The sequence below is a fragment of the Xyrauchen texanus genome, chromosome 3, assembly GCF_025860055.1.
Source record: "Xyrauchen texanus isolate HMW12.3.18 chromosome 3, RBS_HiC_50CHRs, whole genome shotgun sequence".
Taxonomy (NCBI): Eukaryota; Metazoa; Chordata; class Actinopteri; order Cypriniformes; family Catostomidae; genus Xyrauchen; species Xyrauchen texanus.
The window spans coordinates 89,743-117,131 of NC_068278.1; the positions used below are offsets into that span (position 1 = coordinate 89,743).

At 38.0% G+C, this 27,389-nt stretch overlaps 1 protein-coding gene and 1 pseudogene across 2 annotated transcripts in view; both read left to right on the top strand.

Moving 5' to 3' along the window:
• Window positions 1–23,495, top strand: part of LOC127620639 (zinc finger protein 618-like) — a 90,831-nt gene extending 67,336 nt beyond the window's left edge. The window contains exons 3-13 of one of the 2 annotated variants that reach the window (XM_052093851.1): window positions 7,453–7,703; window positions 9,140–9,217; window positions 10,562–10,609; window positions 10,789–10,878; window positions 11,556–11,627; window positions 11,953–12,042; window positions 13,900–13,989; window positions 14,608–14,652; window positions 14,952–15,029; window positions 16,556–16,678; window positions 17,087–23,495. In XM_052093851.1, coding sequence (XP_051949811.1) covers window positions 7,460–7,703; window positions 9,140–9,217; window positions 10,562–10,609; window positions 10,789–10,878; window positions 11,556–11,627; window positions 11,953–12,042; window positions 13,900–13,989; window positions 14,608–14,652; window positions 14,952–15,029; window positions 16,556–16,678; window positions 17,087–18,621 — 2,493 coding nt within the window. In that variant the 5' untranslated portion in view covers window positions 7,453–7,459 and the 3' untranslated portion in view covers window positions 18,622–23,495. Of the gene's footprint in view, window positions 1–7,452; window positions 7,704–9,139; window positions 9,218–10,561; window positions 10,610–10,788; window positions 10,888–11,555; window positions 11,628–11,952; window positions 12,043–13,899; window positions 13,990–14,607; window positions 14,653–14,951; window positions 15,030–16,555; window positions 16,679–17,086 lie in introns of both variants that reach the window. The other variant, XM_052093844.1, reaches the window with a different exon arrangement.
• Window positions 23,496–25,232: 1,737 nt separating this feature from the next.
• On the top strand, window positions 25,233–26,611 carry LOC127620862 (putative nuclease HARBI1; annotated as a pseudogene).
• Window positions 26,612–27,389: the final 778 nt, after the last annotated feature.

Here is a 27,389-nt window from a genome sequence, read left to right on the forward strand (position 1 = left end):
TTTGCCCCATCCTGATTTCTTCTATTTTTGTGTATTTTTCATACTAAATTGTTTTAGATCTTCAAACAAGATATAAGTGTAAAACAAAGACAAACTAATTAAACACAAAATACCGTTTTCTTTTTTTATTGAAGCAAAAGTTATCCAACACATCACCCATGTGAAAAACTAACTGCCCCTTAAACTTATTAGCTGGTTTTGCCACTTTTAGCAGCAACAACTGCAACCAAACGCTTCCGATACTGGAAATCAGTCTTTCACAATGCTGTGGTGGAATTTTTGCCCACTTTTCTTTGCAGAACTGCTTTAGTTCAGCCACATTGGAGGGGTTTCAAGCATAAACTGCCTTAAGGTCCTGCCACAGCATCTCATTCGGGTTCAAATCAGGACTTTGACTAGGCCACTCCAAAACTTTAATTTTGCTTCTTTTGAGCCATTCAGAGGTGGACTTACTCCTATGCTTTGGATCAATGTCTTGCTGGGGATTTAGTAACTAAGGGGGCAAAATATTTAAAACAGGCCCAGTTTGTATTGGATAACTTGATTTTGCTTGTATAAATAACATTTATCATTTAAAAACTTTTATTTTGTGTTTACTCAGAATGCCTTTGTTTTATGTTAGATTTATTTTGAACTTTTGAAACCATTTAGTATGAGATATACACAAAAAAAAAGAGATCAGGCCTTTTTCACAGAACTGTAAATGGGGCGCTAAACCAGTGCAGAATATAACTATAATGCTCATCTGTAAGCCAGTACCTTTTTGGGTGTGGCTTATGACTAATTGGCCAGTATCTTGTGAGCAAATTACTCAAAAGTTAATAATACACAAGGACAACAGCACATTCTGGGGTCATGTGCAAAATTCCATCAATGTATGATGCTAGGGAGCGCTATAAATTTTTAAATAGCAGTTTAACATTTTTATTCAGTTTATGTATTATATGGATATATACACTCCCTCCTCCCATACCAAGTTTAGATCTTTCTCCCATAATCTATTAAGAGAAGCTGAAGTTCCATCCTCCAGACTCTGAATTAGCAGGGAGTAAAACACTGATGCCTAATGACCTTTTCTAAAAGCAGTAATCACCACTCCCAGAGTATCTGCCACTTTAGGGGGGTGTAAACCACTCCCAAAAACAGTACAGAGCAGGTGGTGCAACTGTAAATGCTTAGAGAACTGAGATCTAGGAATCCCAAGAAGTTGAACCAAATTTTGAAAGGATCTCAACATTCCACTCTCATATAGGTCACCAAGTGAAGTAACCCCACTCCCAATCCATTCTGACTAGCAAAAAGGGGACTTGTTGATGCATAATCTGGGGATCAGCCATATGCTCATATGCTAAAAAAAATGTCTGAATTAAACAGTCTGGATACTTTTGTCCATACTGAGTTCAAATGCGAGATAACGGGATGTAACTTCTGCGATTAGTTTGCTAGAAAGGCTCTGCAATGGTGAAATAGGGGCAAGAACTTCCTGTTCTATACAGATCCAGGGAGGAGCTCTCTCAGGTGGAAGCGACCAATGAGCCAAATGTTGGGTAGGCCTTGCCCACATTTGTCAATCAGCTTAAAATAAGAGAGGGACATCTATAGGGAGAGTCTGCAGCAAGTAATTGAATTTTGGAATACAGTTTATTTTAATGACATTTAAATTTCCCAATCATAGATAAATGTAATGAAGCCCACCTGTCCACATCCCTCAAACCATTTTATTAAGGGGTCAAAATGTAACTAAATCACACAATTTTGCTGGGAATAAAATGCCCAAATGCCCAAATACTTAATGCCCTGTTTGGGCCACTGGAAAGCACCCGGCTGGAAAGCCAAAACTGAGCAATATGCTGTTAAAGCCAAAGCTTCGGATTTACACCAATTGTCTTTTGTATCCTGAAACTTAGAAAAGGAGTTAATAGTTCTGTGGAGGCAAGGCAGGGTCAGAGGCGATTAATAAAATATCAAGTGCGTAAAGCACAAGTTTATGTCCCATACCTCCCGCCACCACCCCTGGAAAATCATCTTATCGCAGCTGCTAATGGTTCCAGGGCAAGACAGAACAATAATGGGGAAAGAGGACAACCCTGCCAAGTGACCCAATTCAAAGTAAAATAATCAGAAATGAATTCAGTTGATTATATTGCCGCTACAGGGTGTCTATAAAGTAACTTAATCCAACCAATGAAAGTACCCCCGAACCCATATATTTCCAAAATCTTAAAATGATTATTCCATTCTACCATATCAAATGCCTTTTTGGCGTCAAGTGAGATGGCAGCGACCGGAGTCTGATCATTTGCCACTAACAACATGATATTGGTGAAACACCAAATGTTGTCAGAAGAGCTGCGGTCCCAATAAACCTCACCTGATCTATATGTATAAGAGATGTCATAACTTAATAGGTTAGACAAAATTTAACTAAATCACACAATTTTGCTGGGAATAAAATGCACAAATACTTAATGCCCTGTTTGGGCCACTGGAAAGCGCCCGGCTGGAAAGCCATAACTGAGCAATATGCTGTTAAAGCCAAAGCTTTGGATTTACACCAATTGTCTTTGTATCCTGAAAAGGAGTTAATAGTTCTGTGGAGGCTTCCATGTCTTAATCAGTAGATGAAGACATGTAACTATAGAGATCAAGATAGAATTCTTTAAAAGCATTATTAATATCAATGGCTGAGGTAGATATTTCACAACCAGCAGATTTCACTGTCTCTGTTTTATATATCTTGCCAGAAGCTTCCCTGCTTTGTCCCCCGACTCAATATGACTGTTTTGCCCTGAATATTATATCTGTATTTCAATCGTGTCAATTCTCTGAGGCCATCAGATGACATTCGGTACTTCAGCTTTGCCTCGGCACTTTTATTATTCCCTTCCAAATCCACGTGCTTTGGATTTTTTGGTAAATGAGGCATTCTGTATAATCTGACCCCTAAGAACTGCCTTAAGTGCCTCCCAAGCCACGCTCACAGAGGATACAGAGGACCAGTTGGTCTCCATATAAACATTGATTTCAGTCTTTAACATTTGTTAGAAATCAGGATTTTGCATAAGGGATACATTAAAGCGCCAACTATATATGATTTATTTTTCACTATATTTGGCAACATCTCTAAACTCACCAGGGCATGATCTGAGACTGAAATGTTTCCAATTGAGCAGTCAACAACATATGAAATGAGGAATTTAGATATCAAGAAAAAATCTATTCTAGAATAAATCTTATGAACTGATAAAAAAAATAATTATAGTCCCTACCAGATGGGCACAAAAGTCACCAGATATCTGCAAGACAAAGATTTTTACACATTCTGTGAATTGTCAGTGTTGCTCTAGGGGGCTTACACACTTTTGCTTCACTATGATCAAGGAGTCCATAAATAGATTAAAGTCTCCTTCCAATATTATATCATGAGGGGTGCCAGCGGTTTGCAACATCCCTTCAAGATCTATAAAATATCCCTGATCATCAGCGTTAGGTGTGTAAATATTAGCCAAAATCTACCTTTGCCCCTGAATGTCTGCTAAAACAATAATGACTTCCTATTTTATCTTAATCTGTTTTTTGAATTTGAATTGTAGATGTTTATTTATCAGTATAATTACTCCCCTACTCTTACTTGAACCAACACTAAAGAAAACATGTCTTCCCAAATGTTTCAGCTTCCTGTGGGAAAGATGCGTTTCTTGAAGAAACATTATCATATTTTTACGCTGAAGAAAAGATATAACCTTCTTTTTATGGGGTGCCCAAACCCATTCACATTCCATGTGAAAAGAGATAATCCACTCATTAACATTTTACATATTGATATAATAAAAAAAAATGTGTGTCAAAAGCAAGATTATACAGACCACATTCCCCATTAATGCAACAATCAATCCCCGAAAAAAACAGAAAAAGGCATTAACCCAGCGCATGACAGCACCAACCGCCATCAATCCCTCTAAACTCAGAAGGTCCATGTACGCATATGAGAGTCCCTGCAACAACTTTGCCATCGGATTGCTCAAGTCTGGTGTTTCTGTACAAATTTTGTGAGGCAAAATTTTATAACAGAAAATTCTTTGTAAACAGACTACAGCCAACAGGCAGAATAAACACAAAGAACATTTAGACAGTAGATTCATTCACAGAACTTGTCTTGAAGGTGTGCCGTTCAGTTTCCTCAGACAGACATACAATTGTTCAGTGAGCCAGCTGTTATGAGTGCAGCAGATGACGTAATTATTCTAATGTCCCTTAAAAACACTCCACACAAACAAACTCCAGCCAACCGTAGGCGTAAGCACAAAGAACTATCAGATTCATCCACAGTTGACCCGAAGCAAAACAAACTCCAGCCGCTAGGCAGAGCCAGCACATAAAGAAAAGAAATAGGCATCTCCGTTCCTTGGATGATCAAGAGTCAAATTCATTCCGAGGCCTTGGAGGAGGGAAAAATACACCATGACTTACTCAGTCCCTCAACTTTATAAAAGACATCCTTTGTGAGCATATAGATATTTTCGGTCATCCATATTGTCCATTCTCAAATCTGGCCGGGAACTTCAGTGTAAAAGTGATCTTCCGTCAATGCAAAAGTTTCTTGGAGTGTCATGCCACAAAACAAACTCCAGCCGCTAGGCGGAGCCAGCGCAGAAAGAAACAAAAAATGTCGCCCATCTTCCTTAGACAGTTGAGACACTCAAATAAGAAACACCCAATGGTTTACTCACGCATAATTTGTCTGAAGGCCAGTGCCTTTTTGGGGCATAAAAATACTTTGCTGCCATCCTTTGTGTCTATTCTCAGTTTGTCCGGAAACATCAGTGCAAAAGCGATCTTCCATTGATGTAAGAGTTTCTTACATTCCTTGAACCGATCGCATTTCTCTCTTATCGAATTCCCAAAATCTGGGAGCAAGAAAATATTGTGATTTTTTTCCAAGAAAGATTTCCTTTGCTACTCGATTCCTGTAACACAAGATCTTTATCGTATGATCTCAGAAATTTGGCCAGAATTGTGTCCCTCAGCAGATCTGTGAGCTTGCTCTATTTCCAGCTTATGGCCTGTTATGTTGAGCAGACTCTTGTCTGGGTTTTCACCATATCTCTTCCCTGTTCATGCTCAGGACTTCCAACAATCTGTATATTGTTCCTTCGGTTCCTATTTTCGAGATCTTCCAGTTTTTCCAAAATGTATTCCAAGTCAGTTTTGGATGCGGGTGGATTAGCAGATAAATCCCTTTCCGATGACTCAAGCTAATCGATTCATTTCTCAACATCTGCCACTCTTTTGACCAAAAATGTTGTTTCCATTGCCGCAATCGATCGCCATATAACAGCGAGATCCTTCAAATCAGCAACAACCTTCGTCAGCATCACCAAGATGTTGGACAGTCGATGCTGGATTTCTTCTCCCGGCGTGCTTCCCAAATCGAGTCCCAGCTCGCAGGGCCGCCAGAGTCCTCATATTGAGCAAGTAATTGTCTTTTAATGGCTCCTTAGTCTGATGATTTTGACTTAGTCTGATGATTTTAACTTTGTGGCAGGACGGAGGGCGGGGCTGGGTAGTGATTTTGCACTCCCGGCCCCTAATCAGGCTAATTAAGCCTCAGAGAGGGATAAGGGCCAACTGGCGCTGCAGTGCGAGAGAGAGAGATTTACGAACAACTTTCCGACACCTGTGTGTGTGCGTTTGTCTTTTTTGGTTAAGTTTATAATTAAAATATTATTTATATTATCAAGCTGGTTCTCACCTGCTTTCCATTATCCCCTTTATAGACTTCTTTGCCATGTTTATGTAATATGTAACTGCTGTTTTTTTTTTTGATGTTATAAACGGTGAGATTCGATACACCCAAAGTGTGCTGAGCTAGCCGCTCACATGTCTGATTCTCACGTGTCGTCACGTGACCCGTCAACAAAAGCCATTCTTAAGACTTGCTTAGGAAATAAGGGAACAAGTTGTTATTTTTTACTGTGTGATTTTCAAAGCTTTGAAGATTTCAAGTGGATTATCTGTTCATTGGTCGTTGACGTTAACAATGCTTTTCTTGTCAGAAAATACTATTTTTGAACTGTGGTGAAATCAGTTGAAATTTTACACCAAAACAAATGTGTCTGTGGCAACCACATGATCTATTGTCAAACTTGTAAAAAAAAAATGTCATGCTCACCAGGAAAGTCTAATATCATGTCACAAATGTAATCAATTTCTGTTTTCAGAAACACTTTAAAATGATCAAGTAATTCAACAGTAGGCAGATGCAGGATGTAGTACCAATTTTGTACACGATTACCAAACAAATCGGTTACACCTTTTGTGGTGGAATGACCCGCCCCTCCCTCCCTCTCGTTGTTGCCACCCTGTCTCTGAGGACCATTCTTCAGCCCGGCTCACAAAAGGAGTGGGCAGAAAAGAGGAAAGGTGCAATTTAATAAGCCTCATTTAGGCAGCAAATGATGCGCCTATATTGTAGCCTCATCATGTCATTTAAACATAGGGCATGCCTTTCCTTGGGAAGCAGGCTTCTATCTTTTTGTGTGCACACCGCCATCCTCTCAGGTCCAGGAGTAGAGCGGGGAGAGTACCAGCAGAGTTAAGTAACCCATCGGACCCGCACCCGGATCCCTGCCACAAATTAGATGCAATGCCTGGGAATTAGATAATGTGTCAAGGCCGACAGGCTTGGATGCCTTGCGGCCCTTCTCCTCTCACACTTTGGCCCCAGGGAAGTATGAGCTGCTAAGGAAGCCGCCGCCCCTCGCACCTCACAACCTATATATATATATATATATATATATATATATATATATATATATATATATATATATATATATGAACATGTCATGACCCCTTTAACAAACACTGAAAGTAGTTGATCAGAACTCAATTAATATATAATAATAATAATAATAATAAATTGATAATTCAGTTAATAAAAAAGTTTCCTTTTTTTAATAGATTTATAAACATGTGAACAGTCTTGCTCAACAAATCATTTGCCAGTTAGTAACAAAACAAATAAGTAATAGAAATACTGCCAGGCATGGGGGAAAAATGTCACAATTGCAGTGCAGCAAAACGAAAAACAGGACAGTCAGACAGTCATCATTCTAAGTTAACGATACACAGTTACGGAATAATATTTTACCAGAATTGAAGAAATTAAAGTTACAGTTTTTAATAGAAAGTGGTTGAAACAAAATCGAAGAAAAAAAAAACAATATCCTTTTAGACAAAACCTGGAGTGTTTCACTGACACCTGTTTAAATGTTGTTCCTTACCGGAGCGGCAAATTAGCTACTTGTCCATGTAACAATGTTAATCTTTATTGTAAAAAAATAATGAAAAATCAGTTCTCTGGGTCTAATGGCACCTGAAGTAATCATTCTGCAAAATTTTAACCCACCCTTGTTTTTGTCTCTTGCCGTTTATATCACACTTGCTGTACAGACGAGTCATGAGCTGTCAGGAGGTGCCCAACCCCAGCCAGGAGCCGAAAGACACTGCCGTGGTCCCCACGGCGGCAGCAACCACGCAAGCTGTCCCCACAACCTCCCCTAAGCCTATATCTGTCACAGTAAAATCTGAGGTGGCTTCCCCCACAGAGTCGGTGGCCAGTAATGGCAAAGTGAGTGACAGCAACATGCCTGCTGAGATCTGTGTGGTTTTAGGGAGCAACTCCCACAACTCCCAAACACAAGGTACAGCTCTCTTTTTTCCAAACCATGAGTTTAAGGACAAATACATAATTCTCTCTTCTCTATCTTCTAGGGCTGGGTGATATGGCAAAAAATATTAGCACAATATTCTTTTTCATATAATTCGATATCAATATTTATCACTATATTCAATTACATTTGCACATTGCAAAATTTTTGGAATTTCGAAAACTAGAGAAAACAAAATCCTAAACTGTCTAAATAGTCTTTACAAAACTGCGTTGGGGGCCCAGACACAGCCAATGCAGTGGTGTCTGAGCGATCTTCTATGAAAATATTGCAATATTTATCAATTGAGTGCAGTTGAATATGAATGTTATAAGATGATCTGTTCATTTTGCATCATAATAAATATATATATATATATATATATATATATATATATATATATATATATATATATATATATATTTTTTTTTTTACCTTAAAATTATTTTCATATTTCTTTACATACAGATATCCAAGTATGGGGGCATAGAAGCCCTTGTGACCTGAGGAATAATACTGTATGGGGGTTCAGGGGTCTCTCCAGAGAGAAACTATTTAAATTGTAAAAGTCTGAATGGACCATTTTTCTTTTTTCATTAAAGTGAAAAAGACTAGGCTACAAACTAGTAATTGTTTTGTCTTTCATCCTTGTCAGAGATGATGAAATCTGAATAATTTCACAAAATTAAAACAGAATTCTTTTTGTTTATTATTAAAGACTTGGAACATGCTGATTAATGAAACTAAATTTAAAAAGAAAAAACGTTATGCTCTAGAAGGCACTCACGTGTTTACGCACATGTGGGGAAAAGAGGAAGGGGACAGGGCATCAGTGAAGCGTGTTTCAGTGCTACAGAAAAATATTCAAGAATACAGCGCAGAAAGATCAGATATGACGTAACCGGCACTTTTGTTTTGTCGCGCTGCTCACTAGAGATGATGAGAGGGTGTAACCGTCCTCATGATGTCTTGCAGTTAAGATGGAATCAATCTGGGATCCGGAACGTAGTGACCTGCGTAGCGGGGGCAATAGCAACTTCATACAGTCTGAGGCGGCGTTTCCACTGAAGCGGAAGAAATACGCACAAAGCCACTCCTAACACTAGGGAACCGCTTGCCCCGCGCTGATGTCAATTTTACAATCCACCTCGCGAGCTTGCCGCTCGGCTTCCATAGGAAGGAATTGAAAGCGCTCGCTCACATTCGCTCACTACGCACCAGTGGATACCTACGACAAGAAAGACAAACTGCTAGCGTTTATAGCAACACACAAGTCTAGATGTAGAACACAGGCAAAATATTGAAAATTACTCAAAAGCTTATCGTCGATATCAATTAGTTTTTTTATTGCGATAAATATTGATGTAATTTTATCGCCCAGCCCTACTATCTTCATCTAATATAGTCTAACAGTGTTTTCTCTCCCACAGGCTCTTATGTTTGTGGAATATGTGGAAAAAAGTACAAATACTACAACTGCTTTCAGACACATGTCCGAGCTCACACAGGTCTGGTTCTGTTCTTGGCCTACGGGTTTTGATTGGTATGGTTGTTTTAGCTGTAGGAAATTGAGAACCAGAGTTTACTCAATGTAAAAAAATTTTTTTGCTGCATTTAGATATGCTAAACCTAAAATGCATAAAGGGGTCAAATTGACCTGTTAGGGTGAAATATTTGTTCAAATTCATTCTTTTTAGCTTTTTTTCCCTTCTCAATATTCCATGTAATCCTTAATCTTGTTTGTGAGCCTAACCAATATTATTGTAATATTTATTGGTCATAGGTTAAGAAAAATGTCTTTGTAAATTACCCTTACTTATTTCCTATGGATTTCTGACTCACCATGGGAGTTTTGATAAATTTTTCCAATAAGAATTTTTTTATTTCTTGACATTCGATGGATATATAAAATTCTGATTTGTGAACGTCAATTAAAGCCAGAGGAGCCACTGTTACCATCACAATGCTAATGAAAATATTTATGCATGATTTTGCTTCATTATTAACTACTTTCAGTAGTTAATAATGAATACATCCTTTTAAACATTTAGACTTTATGAAGAAATTTAAGCTTCATTATTAAATTGGTGTTATTTATTTTAAAATGTAACTATTAAACAAATGTACAGTATGTTTAATTTTTTAATAATAAAATACCACTAGGTATACTTATTAATTTCAGCTCCTTTAGAATTATGTATCAGATCAAGTGAATTTACAGTAAAATAACAAACAATAGCTGTTTCGAAAGCGATTGGGTTAAGTCACACAGGAGATGAACATAATTTGTGGAGTAGTATTGTGTTTTTGGTGTTATGAGAATCAGATGAGGTTTAAAACATTCCAGTGGAGTAGGCTACCTGCACTATTAGATGTTTTGAATGGGTTTATATTGAAAGCTCTAGGTTCACGAAAAGGTGCAATTAATTTAAATTCTGAATTGTTTCACTTTTTTGTTTTTTTTACTGGGAATGTTCATTAATAGTGATAAAATAAACATTAAAACATTTGTGAATGATCTAATTCTTAAATTATTAAAATAAAGATATAAAGAGAGTACCTTTTTCTTAGAAAAAAAAAACGTAAAGATTTGACTTCCTTTATGCATTCGTGTAGGTTTTGTGGGTCTAGCATCCTAGAGTTAAGTTTTTTATAATAAATGGTACTTTAATAATAAAAAATAAAAACTACAATGTGTTACCAGAAAAGTAGTTTTTTTTTTTGTATTTTAGTTGAGTATATAATTAAGACCAACTATTAGGTGGCGTGGAGTGATTCAAAGGTATTAAAAAAATCATTAAGTGGTTTCACCAATTTAAAGATGTCTAATTTGTTGTCTTCTTACTCTGTAGAGTCGGATGGCACTGCATCTGGAGGAGGAGTATCCCTAGGAATCAATAGTGAGTAAATATATTAATCATTAAGAGATTATTCGGGAAATGTCTCTTAAATTTCTTAAATCAAGAGGGCAAATGTCATACTTGTGCATTAGGGTCGACTACATATCCTCAAAACATGATGAAACTGAGTAATATCAAAACAAATTTCTGTTCATTGAAGTCTCTGTTTTCCAATCCAGGTGCTTTCCGCTATACATGTGATGTATGTGGGAAAAAATACAAGTACTACAGTTGTTTTCAGGAGCACCGAGACCTCCATGCAGTTGATGGTGAGCAATGTATGTCCATCTTTCCACTGGTAATATATCCACTTTTACGTTTGATTTCCTGGTTTTTGTTAAAAAGCACATTGTTCTTGTTATGAATGTCAGTCACACTGTCAGAACAAATTGGCAAATTTACTTTTAGGGGTACATATAACATCTCGTCCCTGGGGCAGTACCATCAAAGGTACACCCACTGTGCATATGTGTACCTTGTCTGTTCCTAAAGATTACGTGTTAGTAACTTAAGTGTCTTTATCTGTCTCTTAAGGGTACATATTTTTACCTTAAGGTGTAAAGAGGATATTATGGGTGTTTATTTGAGGCACTGCCCAAAATAGTTCAGAAGAAAAAACAAGACACTTATACAAGTTCCTCACATAAGTTCCTTACATAAGTTTGTAACATCTGAGGTATGGCAAATATTGAGATATCTATCCCATGTGGAGTCGTAAAAAAATACCATGAAGAGTTGAGATAATCACCTTTAGATCACTGGAAATAGACTTCAGCCACCGAAAGCACCCAAGCTTAAAGAGACCCACATCCTGACCAATCTCACATTAATGTAGACTTGAACAGTCACAAGACCGCAACCATAAGATTGAGACTTAAACTCTGCTTTAGTTTAAAAAGGCAGACCTTCTCTGAGAATTCCCCTACAATTTTCTCATTTTGACCAGATCCATATGACCATGTGATACCTGTAGAGGACCCAAAAGAGGAATCTGAACCCTACCAGAAAATGGGACCAAGTAAGAGTTCTCAAATTCCTTGCAAGTTCTGATGGTTCTTCTGGTGATTTAAGATTGATTTGCTTCTTAAATAAGAAAACTTGCCACATTTATGTAAAAAAAAAAAAAAACATGTAAATTTAGGATCATTGTTGTGCAATTGCAGCTGCTTCAACAGAGATCTGATACTAACAGATTATATTTTTTCAAGTGGATGAATATCAAAACCATTGTGTTTTTTAGTGGTCTGTGATACAGCCATTGTCTAATTATTGTATTTTGTGTCCCAGTGGTGATCCATCTGTGATACAGCCATTGTCTAATTATTGTATTTTGTGTCCCAAAGAAACAGGAAGTTACACCTGCGAGTATTGTGGAAAACAGTATAAATACTTCAATCCTTATCAAGAGCATGTGGCTCTTCATGCTCCATTGAGTAAGTTTTCACTTTATTACCAGCCTTTTGTGTTGACTAGAGCATTGCTTTTGCATGGATTAAGAAAAATAAATAACTTTATACATTTTATATTAGAGATTGATAGTAATGAGGATTGTTCAATAAACCAAAAGGAAATATACCAGGATTAGCATCTCTGTTGTAAATATACTCAACTACTAAATCGTCTCAATTTGATAATGCAATCTCCTTTCTGTACTTCAGAGGTGTTCTCTGAGAAGACTCTCATTATCCTTGTCCTCCCTGTCTCATTTATTTCTAAGTCCTGCAGTGAGGATAAGCAGAGGAGTACGAGTATTTGTAGTCATTGATAAACTTATATTTCCTATAAATTAAATAAACACATTTGTTGATCACATAACTTGTATAACAGGGTTGAATGGTTGTGCTTAACAAATGCAGTTAACACTGCAGTTTGTGTTGAAATTGAGATAACAAAATGATAATATTTACCGTCTTTCCACCATGTTGGGACAGACTAAAATCACACTTGTTTTAGCTACTAATTTATCTTTTGTTGAAAGAAAGAAAAAACAAAACATAAATTGGACACCAATTTGTACCCTATTTGTGGAAGGAAAGTGGACTGTGTAACGGTGGCCGACTCCCAGAGTGCGACTCAGAATGAAAACTCAAATGTATTTTCAGGTGACAAAATGCAAAAAAGACATTCACAAAGTTTCTTTAAACCAATTTGTTGCACAATCTTCAAATGTAAATGTTCAAGTCCCCGTTTGGGTGCCAATTCTGTAACGGTGGCCGACTCCCAGATTGCAACTCAGAATGAAAACTCAAATTTATTTTCGGGTGCCAGGCAGACAGGTTAGGTCTGCCAATATAATAAACAGTTTTAACCCAGATAACTCAAATGAAAAACATGCCACCAGTTACGAAAACAAAATAAAAAAGAAGATACTAAATACTGCTACTGTCATATATTGTTTTTGTCATATATTATTAATCAAAACACACTTTAAATGACCTATTGTCACTTAATAAAAATATTTTCGAATAAAAAGGAACACTGTTCACCACCAGGGTTGCGGTTTAAATTGTTTTGTATTGAACAAAATTAAATAAGTCCTCATAAGCAAAGCTCAATATAAATAATCAGTTCAAAAGTCAGTCTGCTCTTGGAGTCAGCAGCAGTAGCATTACTCAGCAGATTCAAAACAACAGAGAGGAGAGATAAAAAATAAAGAAAAAGTTGTTACAACACAGAAACATGTAATTCACCCTTGCACTATATTGAAAGCGTGTCTGTAATGTCAGTGTAGATGGGTGTGCGCTACCGTGTAATTTGTGTGTGTGGCTTGCGGGCGTACAGGTGACCAGAAGCGACCTTCAAGGTGTCGACTTGAGAGGTGAGCAGTGCGCTTAGTAATCCAGTCAAGATAAGACAAGGCAATGAACGGAACTTGAAAGTATCAATTCCCACCGCCGTATGCGCTGAAAACGCTCTGCCAGGAGTGACTGTGAGCTGCAAAAGTTTCGCCGAACCTTCAGCAGCGAGACAGCAGTCTTTGGGAAGCCGCGTTTAGACTTCCTGGTTTCACCGTATCTCCGCAATTACTCAGGACATTTCCTCTAACACATTTTTATACACTTCCTCTTCCAATTAGGATATGCTGCTTCATTTCCGCTTGAAAAAGAATATGATGGCACTATTAAAGGGATGGTACGAGATTAATTTTAAAGGAACAGAATGGTCATATTTTAGTACCGTCACAACTGTTACATTGAGAAGGCCATGAGCAATAATTAGCATTTTTTCATTATTACTCGCCTTTTGATTTATATCTGTTATCTTACCTGCTTTGATTTTTAATTTTGCAGAGGGAACATATGGCCTTAAAATGGAAGGGAAAATATCTAGCCAGTCAGGACAGTCTAGTCGTGCAGACATCAATTCCCAGAACTCGAGTGGTAAGTAACATTGAAATTGGTAATGAATGGGATATTGGGGTTTTGCATATTTTAATGTTATAGAGTTTGGACTCTATAAGAGATAACTATCACAAATGTTTGTATCGTATATCTATAAGGAGGCCTTTCACTGTTCTGCATGCACTTTGTTCTACAATAACTTTGTCAATATTCTTTTAAAAGACCATTTCTTGCATTTTTTTAAGTCCATTTTTGTAATGCTAGTCAAGGTGTCTTGCAAAATAAACATATATTTTGTTTACATATCCATTTTCCACCCTCTCTGTGATCCACAGCTATGCCCTTAAATTTAAAAATATGCCTTTGATGCAATGAATTGTATTAATGTGCTTGTAGTTCAGCAACACCTTGACCGTTTCTGAATGAGACATTTCTGCAGCTTAGTTACAATAAATGGTCTGGGTGGACTAGGGAGGAGTTTTAAGGTTTTATTAAATAATTATTTCAGAAAAAAATATATTGTCCCTCCCTGTGTTAATTGCTTTTGATTATTTATTCTACTGTTTCTATATGGATTTTGAAGTTGTTTCCTACTGTATACAGTTTTGTGTTTTGCACAGAAGTTTTGTGCATTGACATAAATTGTCTGCCCTCCAGATACCCCAAACAGCCGGGCTTTCAGTTCCCTCCCCAACTCTCAGAGTATGTACTTCAAAAACACATCAGTTTTACCTTTAAATTTTCTTCTAATCTTGCATGCAGTGTCATACTTTTTTACTATCGTGATTGACTTCACTCATGCCCATCTGTGTTCCATTGCATGGCTTTCAAAACATGCAGGTTCGAATTGTGAAGTTAAAACATTTTACATAAATGCTTGACGGTGACCTAAATTTGTTAGAAGTATGTATTGATATAATGTTGATCATTGGCTTGCACTCCAAGCTTTGTCATGAGAACATTGCTGTGTTCTGAGAGAGAAACTGGACCTTGTGTTCCAGAAACCTACGCGTGTGGAGCCTGTGGAATTCAGTTTCAGTTCTACAACAACCTCTTGGAGCACATGCAGTCCCATGCTGGTGAGTGTGCCCAAAAAATGAAAACCTTTTCAGCTGTTAGCTTTTCCAAATTTGGACTCGTTTTCTGTTTTGTTTACATCATATTTTTGCCTCAGCACGTGGATAATGGTTGAATGCAAATAGCACGTTTTGACAGATGGCATGATGTGAGCACTGCATATCAAATTTCTTTTTCCATCTTTTGCTGTTTCTGATCTGTAAATAATTTTCACATCTTTACTCATCACATATTCATAGGCCTGCACTGAATCTGTGCATGCAGAATTCCACAAAATGCCAATCATTTATTCAAGTTCTATATATCCATTGTGCATTTATTAAAGGGTACCCACTGTCCTGGAAAACCTGGGTATAGGGCTAAAAAAATCTGAAAATGTTTAAATTTGAATAATTTTGTAATTGTTATTTAAACTGTGATATGATAAACATAAAAATCAATTGTGATTATTTTTGTCCAAAATTTTGTAATGTTTTGCCCATACTATTTATAATATCCAAAATATTTACTCTTTTAAGAGTAATTAAGTGTTTATACACAAAAAAAAGATCAAAACTAAAGACCTTTTTACAACAAACAAATGAATACATAAAACAGTGAAACAAATTATTTTATTTTGGCAAAATCCTTTTGAGATTCTGTGAGAAGTTGAGTTGACAACAGCTTTATAATGTGTTCATTACAAATATTATATGGTGAAATGCACTCATCTCCTTTTTGGTCCACAAAACACTGGTGTCATGGGGATTTTTGTAATTTAGTATACATGAAATTATATTGAATTGTCTTTTAAACACAAAAGGATATATATATCAATTTTGATTTTATTGCAATTTATTGTCCAGCCCTATCAGGGAATTTTGCAATTGGATTTCCAGGCCCGAAAGTCCAAGCCATTGAAATCAATAAAATCTGAAGTTATTCGAAGTTTCTATTGTTAATACAAATTTTTGTAGTTATGTTCAACTCTTAAATAGAAGTTCAAGTTCTGAAACTTAGAAATTCAAGTTAGAAATTGCTCTTTGTGAGTGCAATTTCTATATAATTTTTTATCCAGCAATCAAGAACAACTGGAAAAGTCATTGAAATACATTGTTCAAATATTTTGGCTATTTTTAGCTCAGATCTGTTAAGCTATTTTTAAATCTTTTAAATTAAAGACTTGCCCCCTAAATCTGCACAGAAAATATTAAAATGGCTGATTCTGTGTGGGCCTATTTACTTGTACTAAATTTTTGCATTTGGCAGATGCTTTTATCCAAAGCATTCAGGCTATACCTTTTTGTCAGTTTGTGCGTTCCCTGGGAATCAACCCATGATCTTGGTGTTGCTAGCGAAATGCTCTACCAGTTGAGCTCTATCACTTTTAAAATCACCTTGCTCAATATAATCATTAGAATTTGTAATTTATTGTTTTCACTGCTTTCATAATCCTTAGTGTATCAGTCTAGTTGTTTTGTAGAATGTCCCCTAGAATAAATACATGCAAGTACTTTATGCCTAACTTTCCGTTTTAATAATTTTATAGCTGATAATGAGAATCATATTAAAGATGAGTCTCCGAAACCCTGCCAAGTGCCTGCAGCTACACAGGAACAGATGTGGAAACCTCCACAGCCAACCCAACAGAGGAGCCATGTACCCTCTTATCGTAAGTTATTGCTTACTGCCATTTACTAGAACCCACTCATAAAACAGCCCTGGCAGTTAGCAGGTGCTACATGTATTTTGACCACTGTTGTTTGTAAAAAAAATAAATAAAATAATGATTTGGACAAAAAATATATATTTGTATAATCCTTATGTCACTATTATGAAAGCCCCTGCAACAAAGTAACACTGTATTTTTGGATAATTTCTGTGGAATTATTTTCATACTATCCAAATACACACACACACACACACACACACACGTACATTAGGAAAGAACAAATGCAGACGGCAACAGTTGCTGTGGTAATACAGTCAGTAAAGTTTTTAAGGTGGGGCTTGGCGAAGGGTCAGTTAACTAATCTTTTAGAGATGATATAGGCTAATTTATTTGTCACTCTTTTTACAGAGAATAGATTGCTCCCAGAAAAAGAGAGGCAACAAGTGGCTGAGCGTTTACTGAGGGTTATGTGTGTAGACCTTGGCCTTCTGGGTGTTCTCAGCAGTAAAGATTTCCTAAAACTGGCTCAGACCCTGGTGGACACTGGTGCACGAAATGGGGCCTACTCAATCCGTGAAGCCCTGGGAGATATGAGCTCGCTAGCACTAAAGCAACTCCCTCGTATGTATAATCAGGTGAAAGTGAAGGTGACCTGTGCCCTGGGTTCTAACTCTTCCTTAGGCATTGCTGTGACCTGTCATTCACAAACTCTGGGACCCGATTCCTGCTACTTGCTAACAGCATATCAAGTAGAGGGTGTGCGACTCCGACGCTACGTGTTGGGACTCAAGGAGGCCTCTCTAAGGGAGAGTCCAGAGCAGATACATCACTGGGTCCAGATTGTTCTCTCCGAGTTTGTCATGTCAGAAATCCGTACTGTCTATGTGACTGAGCCACGTTTGTCTGCGTTAGCATTTTGTGGTCGCACCGGAGTTAGCCTTCATTGTGCAGGTTGTTCTGTAACAGCCACAGTTCAGGCTGTTATTAGCCGTCGCAGCCTGCAAGCGCGAGGACTCCATGAACTAGGTGAGCTTCTGGCAACATGCTGTGACATTGCCGCAACGACTAGCTTTAGCCGTGAGGGTAAAGCCGCAGAAGAATCAGCCGCTCCGCCCTGTTGGGATCCAGTCGTAGAAGCTTTGCTCAAGGTTCATGACAACTTTGAGGCCACCTGTGAAGCGTACGGCCGGTCCAAGAGCACTGTGCCACTCTTGCAGGGCCTGAACAAGCACCTTCTTGGCATGCTTGCATGTTTGCTAGCACCGCTAAGACAGGCAGCACAGGAGCTAAGTGTCGAACACAGCCCCACCCTGCAGCACGTGCTCCCCATCTACCTCCGTCTTGAAAAACTTTTCACCTCCAAAGCCGGTGAGGTGGGTGCTGGCAGCAAACTCTGCCACTACTTTCTGGAGGCCCTGAAGGAGAACTTCAAAGTGGAGCGTGTCCATCAAGTTGCAATGATCCTGGACCCACAGCTAAAGCTGCGGCCCGTCCCAGCGTACCAACATGAGGACATCATCTCACGGGTGTGTGACATGGCTGCTAATATGAGGGAAACGGGAAGTGGTGGATCTGGAGGGACATCTGTGGATGAAAGGGATAGCGACGGACCCTCAGCGGCCAAGCAAGGGCGCCTGGACTGTGGTGGGTTAGAGAGGGTGCCATGCGGGGCTGACGAGCCACAGGTACGAAAAGAGTTGTTCCAATACCTCGGTGAACCACTGTTAAGTGGCATAGGTGACCTGTTGCAGTACTGGAGTTCTGTCGTGGACAGATACCCCAGGCTGGCACAGTTAGCACTGTGGTTGCTGGCTGTACCGGCCGTAGCTGTACATGGAGAATGTGTGAACATCTGCAAGCAGACCTTAGCCATGAGGAGAAAGCAGCAGGTCACTGCAGAGGAGATGAACAAGCTGGTCTTCCTCAAGAGTAATTTTGCTTGAGGCAGCTCAGGGCTTTCAGCTAATGGCATCACAGACTGTTTTGAATCAAGACTTCAGTGAACCAGATTGACCAGTGTCTTTTCATTACCCTCTAAAAACAAAAAAAAAAACTGACGCAAGTGTCTACCAATGAGGCACATGATAAACATTTGCAAAGGAAAAATACACTGACAATTGATGGACAAATGCCTTTTCAGTTTGTAATTTGGCTTTAACTACAGAGCAACTCATTCTGCCCTGGATTTATACTGTTGTTTTTAATATATCAGTTGACCATAACTTAAACAAAAGTGTCATCTGTTTGATGACAGTATGTGGTTCATCCATCCCTCTTAAATCATTTTGTAGACAACATCAGAGTTTCAGTGAATGAGTTGTTGAAATTATCAACCACCTTTTATCGCAGATAAAAACTGGGTATTTAGAAAAAGCCATGATTTGCAATTACACCTTTACAAAAATCACACAAATCTCAATGATTCCTCTTTGTGGTTAAGCAGTAGGCCGATCAACTGTATAGATCTAAGTTTTGTCATTGGTGTGCCCTGATATTGTAGCCGGTTAACTGCTTTCAGTGTGTTAAGCTCAGTGTTATACAGTTGCAAGAGTTTATGGCCAGCAGAACTCAATTTTTAAGTTAGTGCTTTTTATTTACATTTTCACAAAACAATTGCAAAAACATGTCACATAGCACAAGGTACTCTCAAGCTGACTTTTATGCCTTGGACCTTTTTGTAGCAGCCTTTTCCCCTCACTGTTATAGCTCTGGCATCATGTCTTTCTACAATACAATATACTGTAGTTAAAACATTTATTTTGTGTTTTAACCTAATATTATTGGGAATCAGAAGAATATGGAATTGTTCTCTGAAGCTGTGCAACTTTCTGGTACAGTTATGTGCAACGATACTGATGTTGGTTCTGAACCAGTTTAAAAGGGGCTAAAATTAAATCTCTCACTGTTTCAGTACAACCCACCTTGAACAGAAGCCGCTAATTGTATTATTGTGTGAACGCATTCTTATTGTTAGAAGTTAAAGAAATCTAAACGAACACTTCATTTATTAATGCACTGGATTTGTATTATCCACATTTTCCTCATTAATCTTTAGCAGTTTATTAGAATAGTGAAAACCTTGCATAGATTAGGACCAAAGTATCTTTTAAAAGTAGTTTGCCATTGCGAGTAATTACCATTTTCTTTCAAACAGATTTGTGAATTTATCCCATAAAATGTGTACTTCGCGTAATCTACGTAATTAAATTAATGCGTAATTTATCAACCACATGAAGTTTCACCTGCTTTGAACAACATTTTTAAACACATCAGTGAATGAACAGAAGTTCTTTCTTCCATGATCAAATACATTATTTTCAAGAGTATTTTACTTGGGGGTTCCCATAGTCATGGAAAACCTGGAAATATAAGGGAATTAAAAAAATTGTGATTTCCAGACTTAGAATAGTCATGGAAAAATCATGGAATATTTTGTAGTTCATATATTTTTATTTATTATGCTCTGTCATAAAATATTTAATCGGGGTCTTGCATTGCACTGGATAAAAAAAACACTGTGAAGAGTTTAAAATGTTATTTTGAATACCTGACCAATTAGGGACAACAATGTTCCACTAATTCCCACTTCATTTTAGGATTCACATTTTCAGGCTAATTGTCATTTACCCATTTATTTCAGTGAACTGTCTTTCTTTGCTAATTTTCACATAACCTACTTTAGCATATAAAATTAGCTTTTACAGCTAAGTGTAGCATGCCAGGAAAGTGCACCTTTAACAATGCCTTGCTCAGCATGGCCAGATATGAAAAATGTCTGGCAAAGGATCGGGATCCTACGGTGAACGGGAAGGGACAGATTAGATTCACTTTCATTGCCTAGCAATACTCAAGGGACCATCTGAAAATTCCACCCACTATGCTTTTGACATGCAAGTTAACAAAAAAAAAACAGTAAAAGTGCAGTATTTTCACATTTCAAAGGTTGTAGTAAGTTCCCAGTGGATAGACTAATTTACTACAGTTGAGATTATTAAAGTAAGTCCAATTATATGAATATAGTATTTTATTATTTTAGGAAAACAAATCACCCAAATTTGCCAAGATGTCATGTTCACATTTCAGAGGATGTCGGAGGTTCCTAGTTGATAGACTGACTTACTATAGGTAATATTTTGCCAGTATGCGCAATTATACAGATGCTGTTTTCAAATATTATAAACAAAATTCACCTTAATGACAAAAGCACATTCTAAAGGCTTCTAGGTAAACTGTCTCAGAGGAGCATGCCCAGGGAGGTTAGTGTTTGAATTAGGGTTAGACTGTTCTCTGTTTGTAAGAAAAACACTTTCCATTGAATTGTTGTTCCATATATCAAGCATTAGCAAACACTATATATAAAAACATTAAACTCAAACCAAACTCAAAGGAGAACTTGCCCAGCTGGGCCTACAGCCTTTAAAATGTGAAAATGTCTTTTAGATCAATTTTGGTGTTTCCCCTTTTTTATATAAAAAGTTTGCATTCCCTGGCTGAAATTATGACATTTTGGCTTTGATTTTGAAAAGATGACTGATCATGCAAAAATATTTTTTATTTAAGGATAGTGATCATATGAAGCCATTTATTATCACATAGTTGTTTGGCTCCTTTTTAAATCATAATGATAACAGAAATCACCCAAATGGCCCTGATCAAACGTTTTACACAACCTTGAATGTTTGGCCTTGTTACAGACACACAAGGTGACACACACAGGTTTAAATGGCAAAAAAAGTTAATTTCCCCACACTGGTGGCTTTTTAACTTGCAGTTAGTGCCTGTGTTTAAATAGTCAATGAGTTTGTTAGCTCTCACATGGATGCATTGAGCAGGCTAGATACTGAGCCATGGCGGGCAGAAAAGAACCGTCAAAAGACCTGTGTAACAAGGTAATGGAACTTTTATAAAGATGGAAAAGGATAGAAGAAGATATCCAAAGCCTTGAAAATGCCAGTCAGTGTACTGTTCAATTACTTATTAAGAAGAGGAAAATTTGGAGATCTCTTAATACCAAGCCAAGGTCAAGTAGACCAAGAAAGATTTCAGCCACAGATGAATTGTTCGGGATACAAAGAAAAACCTACAGGTAACCTCAGGAGAAACAATGCCTATAGTGAAAAGAATACCATCCCCACTGTGAAGCATGGTGGTGGGTCACTATTGATGGCAAGATGAATGCAGCATGTTATCAAAATACTGGCAGACAATTTGCATTCTTCTGAATTTCCAGCAGGACAATGACCCTAAGCACAAGGCCAAGTTGACCCTCCAGTGGTTAAAGCAGGAAAAAGTTGAAGGTTTTGGATTGGCTATCATAGTCTCCTGACCTTAGTATCATCAAGCCACTCTGGGGAGATCCCAAACGTGTGGTTCATGCAAGACGACCAAAGACTTTGCGTGACCTGGAGGCATTTTGCCAAGATGAATGGGCAGCTATACTACCTGCAAGAATTTGGGGCCTCAGACAACTATTTACAAACTTTTATGTATACAAACTTTTGTGCACAACTGCATATAGTATATTTGAATACTGCATCTGTTTAATTGCACATGCTGGAAAATCTCACCTGTTGTTAGTCAGTCTACCCACTGGGAACTTACTACAAATTGTAGTTATTTTTTAATTATTAATTTATTAATGAAATGTTTTCAGTTTAACTTATGAAACAACAGTGTTTTTGTTTTTTTGTTTTTTACAAATTTACGATTGTGATTTGGTGCCATTTTCAGAATTAAAGGCTAAATGTTTGGACATGGAAATGAGCTTTCAGGTCATGGAAAAGTCATGGAAATTCATTGGTTGAAAAGAGTGGGAACCCTGTAGTTTTAATGGAAAGATGTTATTAGCATTATATAATTTGTCTTTTAATGCTTTGACGATATTTGTGATTATGCAGCTATGCATGCAGACAATATAAGAATTTATGTTTAAGTAAGCCAGAGATGCTTGCAGGAATCAGACATAGAGTCTATGTTCACACAGCTGTAATATCAACCTTTCTATGAAACATGTCAGAAAATAGGGCTATTGAAAAAATTCCTGTCTGCTGTTGTACAGTGTGTTCAGGACAATTTGAGTCACAGCTGTTAGTAAATGGGGTTTAATTCCAAGTCCAAACCCTGACTGTGTGAACGTAGTCATAAAGCCTGAATTGCTTAAGAAATAGTTAATTCAAAAACAGTTCTGCTGAAGATAAATCAAGCGAGGACGCATGTAATTTGATGAGGTATTTTATGTACCCAAAAATCAAGATGTTGATACTGGCTAGCATGTGCAGAAAAGTTTGTGTAAAAAAAAAAAAAAAAAAAGTTTTAATTTTGCCCAGAAATAGAAACAGCTGCTGTCGTGCATTGTTGTATTTCTCTGTAACCACAAGAGGGCAGAAGTGTCTTTGCGAAGTGTCTCAAACACCTTACCTCTGTTTTCTATCTAAACATTTCAGATATTTTGATAAACTCAGTCTATGAATATGATGGACTACATGAATGTTTTACTTTTGTGTTTATTTTTCTGAATGAATGTGTGTAATGCATGTGTCTTTTGGGAAATGTGAAAAGTAGTAGAATGCAACATGCTCCTAATATCTCAAAGTATAGAACACTGTTTAAATCACAACTATTTATGGATACATCGCAGTTGTTAATATTACTCTGTTTGTTTGAGGACCCCCTCCCCCATTTTAGCAGTAGGTCTAATTTATACTTTTTTAACAACACTATTTTTATATCATGACTGATAATAAAGTTTTCTCTCATTATTGTCAGTAGTGTACTGCACTGTTCTGAGAATCTATCTACTCCTGTAGTATGTGCTGTGTGAATAAAATATCCTCAAAGATTTCAGTTTTATATCATTTTGGTTGGTTACACATTACAATGTAGTCATGCAAGTATTAAAAACTGTAATGCATTTCAATTACTTTAAATGTTAATGTAATGCAAGTTTTGTAAGTCAGATGTTGTTGTAGGAGTTCTCTGATGCAGATAATGAAGAATTTATTTAAAAAAATAAGTTTTTGTACGTTTTTAGGGAAACGTAATATTGAAATGTTGGGCCTAATTGGGAGCAGAATTTCTGCATTTGCAATCAAACTGTCAGAACAAATACACAACAACTAAGGGTTCATTTTGAGTGTGGATTGCTTACATAGCACTATAACAGTACATTTCATTAATAATAATCACCCAACAGTCATATTTTTATGAATCAGAATTCATTAAAAAAATATAAAAACTGGATAAAATGTTATATACAAAACAGATTTAAAAATTTGTCAAAGAACCAGTGTCCAGTGTTCACTTGCAATGGTAGTCCCAAAAGCAGTTCCTTTCCTCTGAGACTGAGATTGCACTTCCTGCAGAACGTATTAGAATATTCCTTTTTTTGCAGTGTCTGCAGCGTCCTCTTGTCTTCACCGAGAAATGTGCGACCATGTCCCGGCGCACATCCATTGGTGGTTCACATGCCCACTTGGCTGGGACCCCATTTGGTGGACCCCCATAAGCTGAGGATGGTCTCTTCTGAGCAGTCACAGGTCTCTGAGGTGTCACTGTTATGGACGTCAAAGGGCTCCCACTGGCTGAAGATGGCCACCCTCTCCTTGGTGTGTTGACAGCCGTGTTTGTCAGGATGAGAGAGGATGCTAGTTGCGCATGAAACCGAGAGCTTTGCAGTCCCGTTTGTAGAGGAGCCAGGCGTTGATCACAGCAAGGATTAAGATGTAATGATGTAACTGTACCAGCGGTGCATTTTCATGGGGAAATGGTTTTTTTTATTTGGCTGCAAATGAGTCCAGCAAATCCACACCGCCCATGTATTTGTTGTAAGTACCCACAATGTAAGGTCTCTCAACTTCAGTGTAGGATTTGGTGGCTTTGTTCCAGCGTTTAATCTTTTGCACTGGTTCAATGCCAGCAAAGGATGACACAAGTGTGACTGCCCAGTTGTTATACCATTTGACAGCACAGATGTTGTGGTTTGCCTCCACTCTGATGTCAAAGCTTCCTCTTCCCTTTTTCTTCAAGATCTTCTCATCTTCAAGGTTACAGTTGGGTAAGCGCACTTGCCTGGCTGTTCCTACATAATGAATTCCATGAGCACGGAGCTGAACTACTAATGGGGCACAGGTGAATTAGTTGTATGCGTAGACCTTGTAGTTCTGACCTTCTGGAAGCGTTGAGGCAAGCGTCATCACAACGTCACCTGACATTCCAAGTTCAGACGTGGCTCGTTTTCCATCAAAACTGCCTTGGTACACATCAAAGTCACAGAGCATGCCAGAGATGCCAGGGGCCTGTACCATGAAGCCGGTTTAGGTGGCTAGCCAGCGATGTTCCAGTTTAGCTTCCGCCAACCCTGGGTTTTAGGTACTATGAAAGTAGCTTGGCTTTAATCGGTGTTCGTTGCCATGGTATCTTACGCTGCACGGCTAACCTGCTCCGGGGCAGGTTATGTTCTGGATTCAAGATCTCAGACTGAAGGTTGACCAATCAGCTGTGAGCAAATAAACATATAGGTGACGCAACTAATTCCCAGCGTCTGTTCTCTGCTGCAATGGCTTCACCTTTTCTCCCAAATCCTGTGGACATCTCCGCGCAAATTGTTAGACGAGCACTTCGTAGAGAAAGACGTTTTAGGGACAGACAAAATCCATTTGACTTTCCCGATACTTGTATGAAAGATACAGATTTTCCGCGGAAGGAATGTCTTATCTTTGTGAACTTCTTGAGCTGCACATAACAAATGTGACTCGTCGAAGCCATGCCCTTACTGTACCGCAAATGGTATGTATTGAGTTGCGTTTTTTGGCAAGTGGTACATACTTGTATGCGGTCGGTGATGCAGAGAATCTAGGGAAAAACACGGTCTGTCGGACCATTCGCAAGGTGGTCCTCACTCTGCAGGGGTACATAAATAGCTTCATTGTGTTCCCTGGACATTTATCGACCATGTCCATAAAAGAGGGATTTTATCAAATTGTCGGTAAGATATCTTGATTGGGTGACATCATATGAACAAATTTAACCTTTCACGTTCGTTTTTTTTCTTCTGCAAAAAAGCACATTTCATACTTAGAAATATATAATGCAATAGTCTACAGTAGCTGTTAAGAATGATTTTAAATATATATTTTTAATTCCTATGATAGGATTCCCTAGAGTCATAGGAGCAATAGACTGCACACATGTTGCAATCTCCACAGCTCTAGGAGAACATGAGGCAGATTATGTGAACAGAAAGTCCTTTCACAGCCTTAATGTTCAGGTATTTGAAAAATGTGAAGTTATTTTTATTTGCATTGAGATCAATCTTTAAATAAGTAACTAACAGATAGGACAATTATTTACTGTACATTTCATCTGCAGATGACTTGTGATCATGAATGCATGATCACAAGTTTGGATGCCAAATGGCCTGGCTCAGTGCATGACTCACGAATTTTCCGTGAGTCTATTTTGTGTCAGCGCTTTGAGGAAGGCAAGTTAAAATTGGTACAGTACACTTTAAAGTTTTAATTTGAAAAGCTTACACAATTTTCCCTTTTCTGTTCTATGACAGGGCTTTTTGATGTCCTGTTGGTAGGAGATCGAGGTTATGCATGCCAGAGGTTTTTGCTAACCCCCTATCCTGACCCTCAGACAGGGCCACAAAACCGCTTCGATGTGGCCCTCAGTAAAACCAGGGTCAAGATCGAGATGACCTTTGGCATCCTAAAGGCACGTTTCAACTGCCTTAGGCGTTTAAGAGTGTCACCAGAGCGGGCATCACAGATAGTGGCTGCATGTGCCATTCTGCACAATATAGCCACTATCAGAAAGGAGCGAGTACCACCACAAAACCAGCATCTCCCTGATGAAATTGACCCCATCACAATTGACCACCCAGCTGGCGCAGCTGTCAGAGATGCAATCACAACACAATATTTTACTTAATAAAAGCACACTGACACTGCTTATAGGTCTCAAACTGTTTTATTGGTCATGTGGCTAGGGAGGAAAGAGAGAAAGAAAAATGACATTAATAAACATTCATAGTGTTCATATAGGGTAACTTGGTTAAAAAAAAAAAAAAAAAAGTTCACATACTGAGATCTGTTCTTTCCAGCTGTTTGATCTCCAATTTAATTTTTTTAATTTGGAGCCTCCTCAGCTCACAGTCCAGCTCCTTCAGTGAACAGTCTAGTTCTAGACTCCTTTTGTAAAGGGCCCTGACTGAGTCTGTTTCCACCTGAAACAATTCCACCACAAACAATCATTACACGTTTTCTGGAGGTTGATCAAATCACAAAAAGTGGCATGACTTTCTACAAACATAGGACTGACTGTAATTAAGGGTTTAAAGCATTACCTTGTTCACATTCCTTCTGAAGCCCATTGAGATGTGTAAGAGCCAGTCATTTAATTATGACATTCAAATGTGTGCTATAATAAAAAGCCCAGTGCATTCACCTCAGCAACTGTCTCTGAAGACACAGACAGAGTGTCTTCATCATTTGGTTCACCCTATAAATTGAAGGCCAATTTAAATCAAAATTGTTATAAAGCAGGTTATGTTCATTGTGTTCTGTCTGGTGTACTGACCTCTGTGCAGGAGACTGTGTGCATGTGTGCTGGCTTCAACAGGGACACTGTATTTCCCTCTACTGTGCAGAACATAGTCAGCCATATTTAACTTTTTTTTTTAAAACATTAGTAATGCATTGCACACACA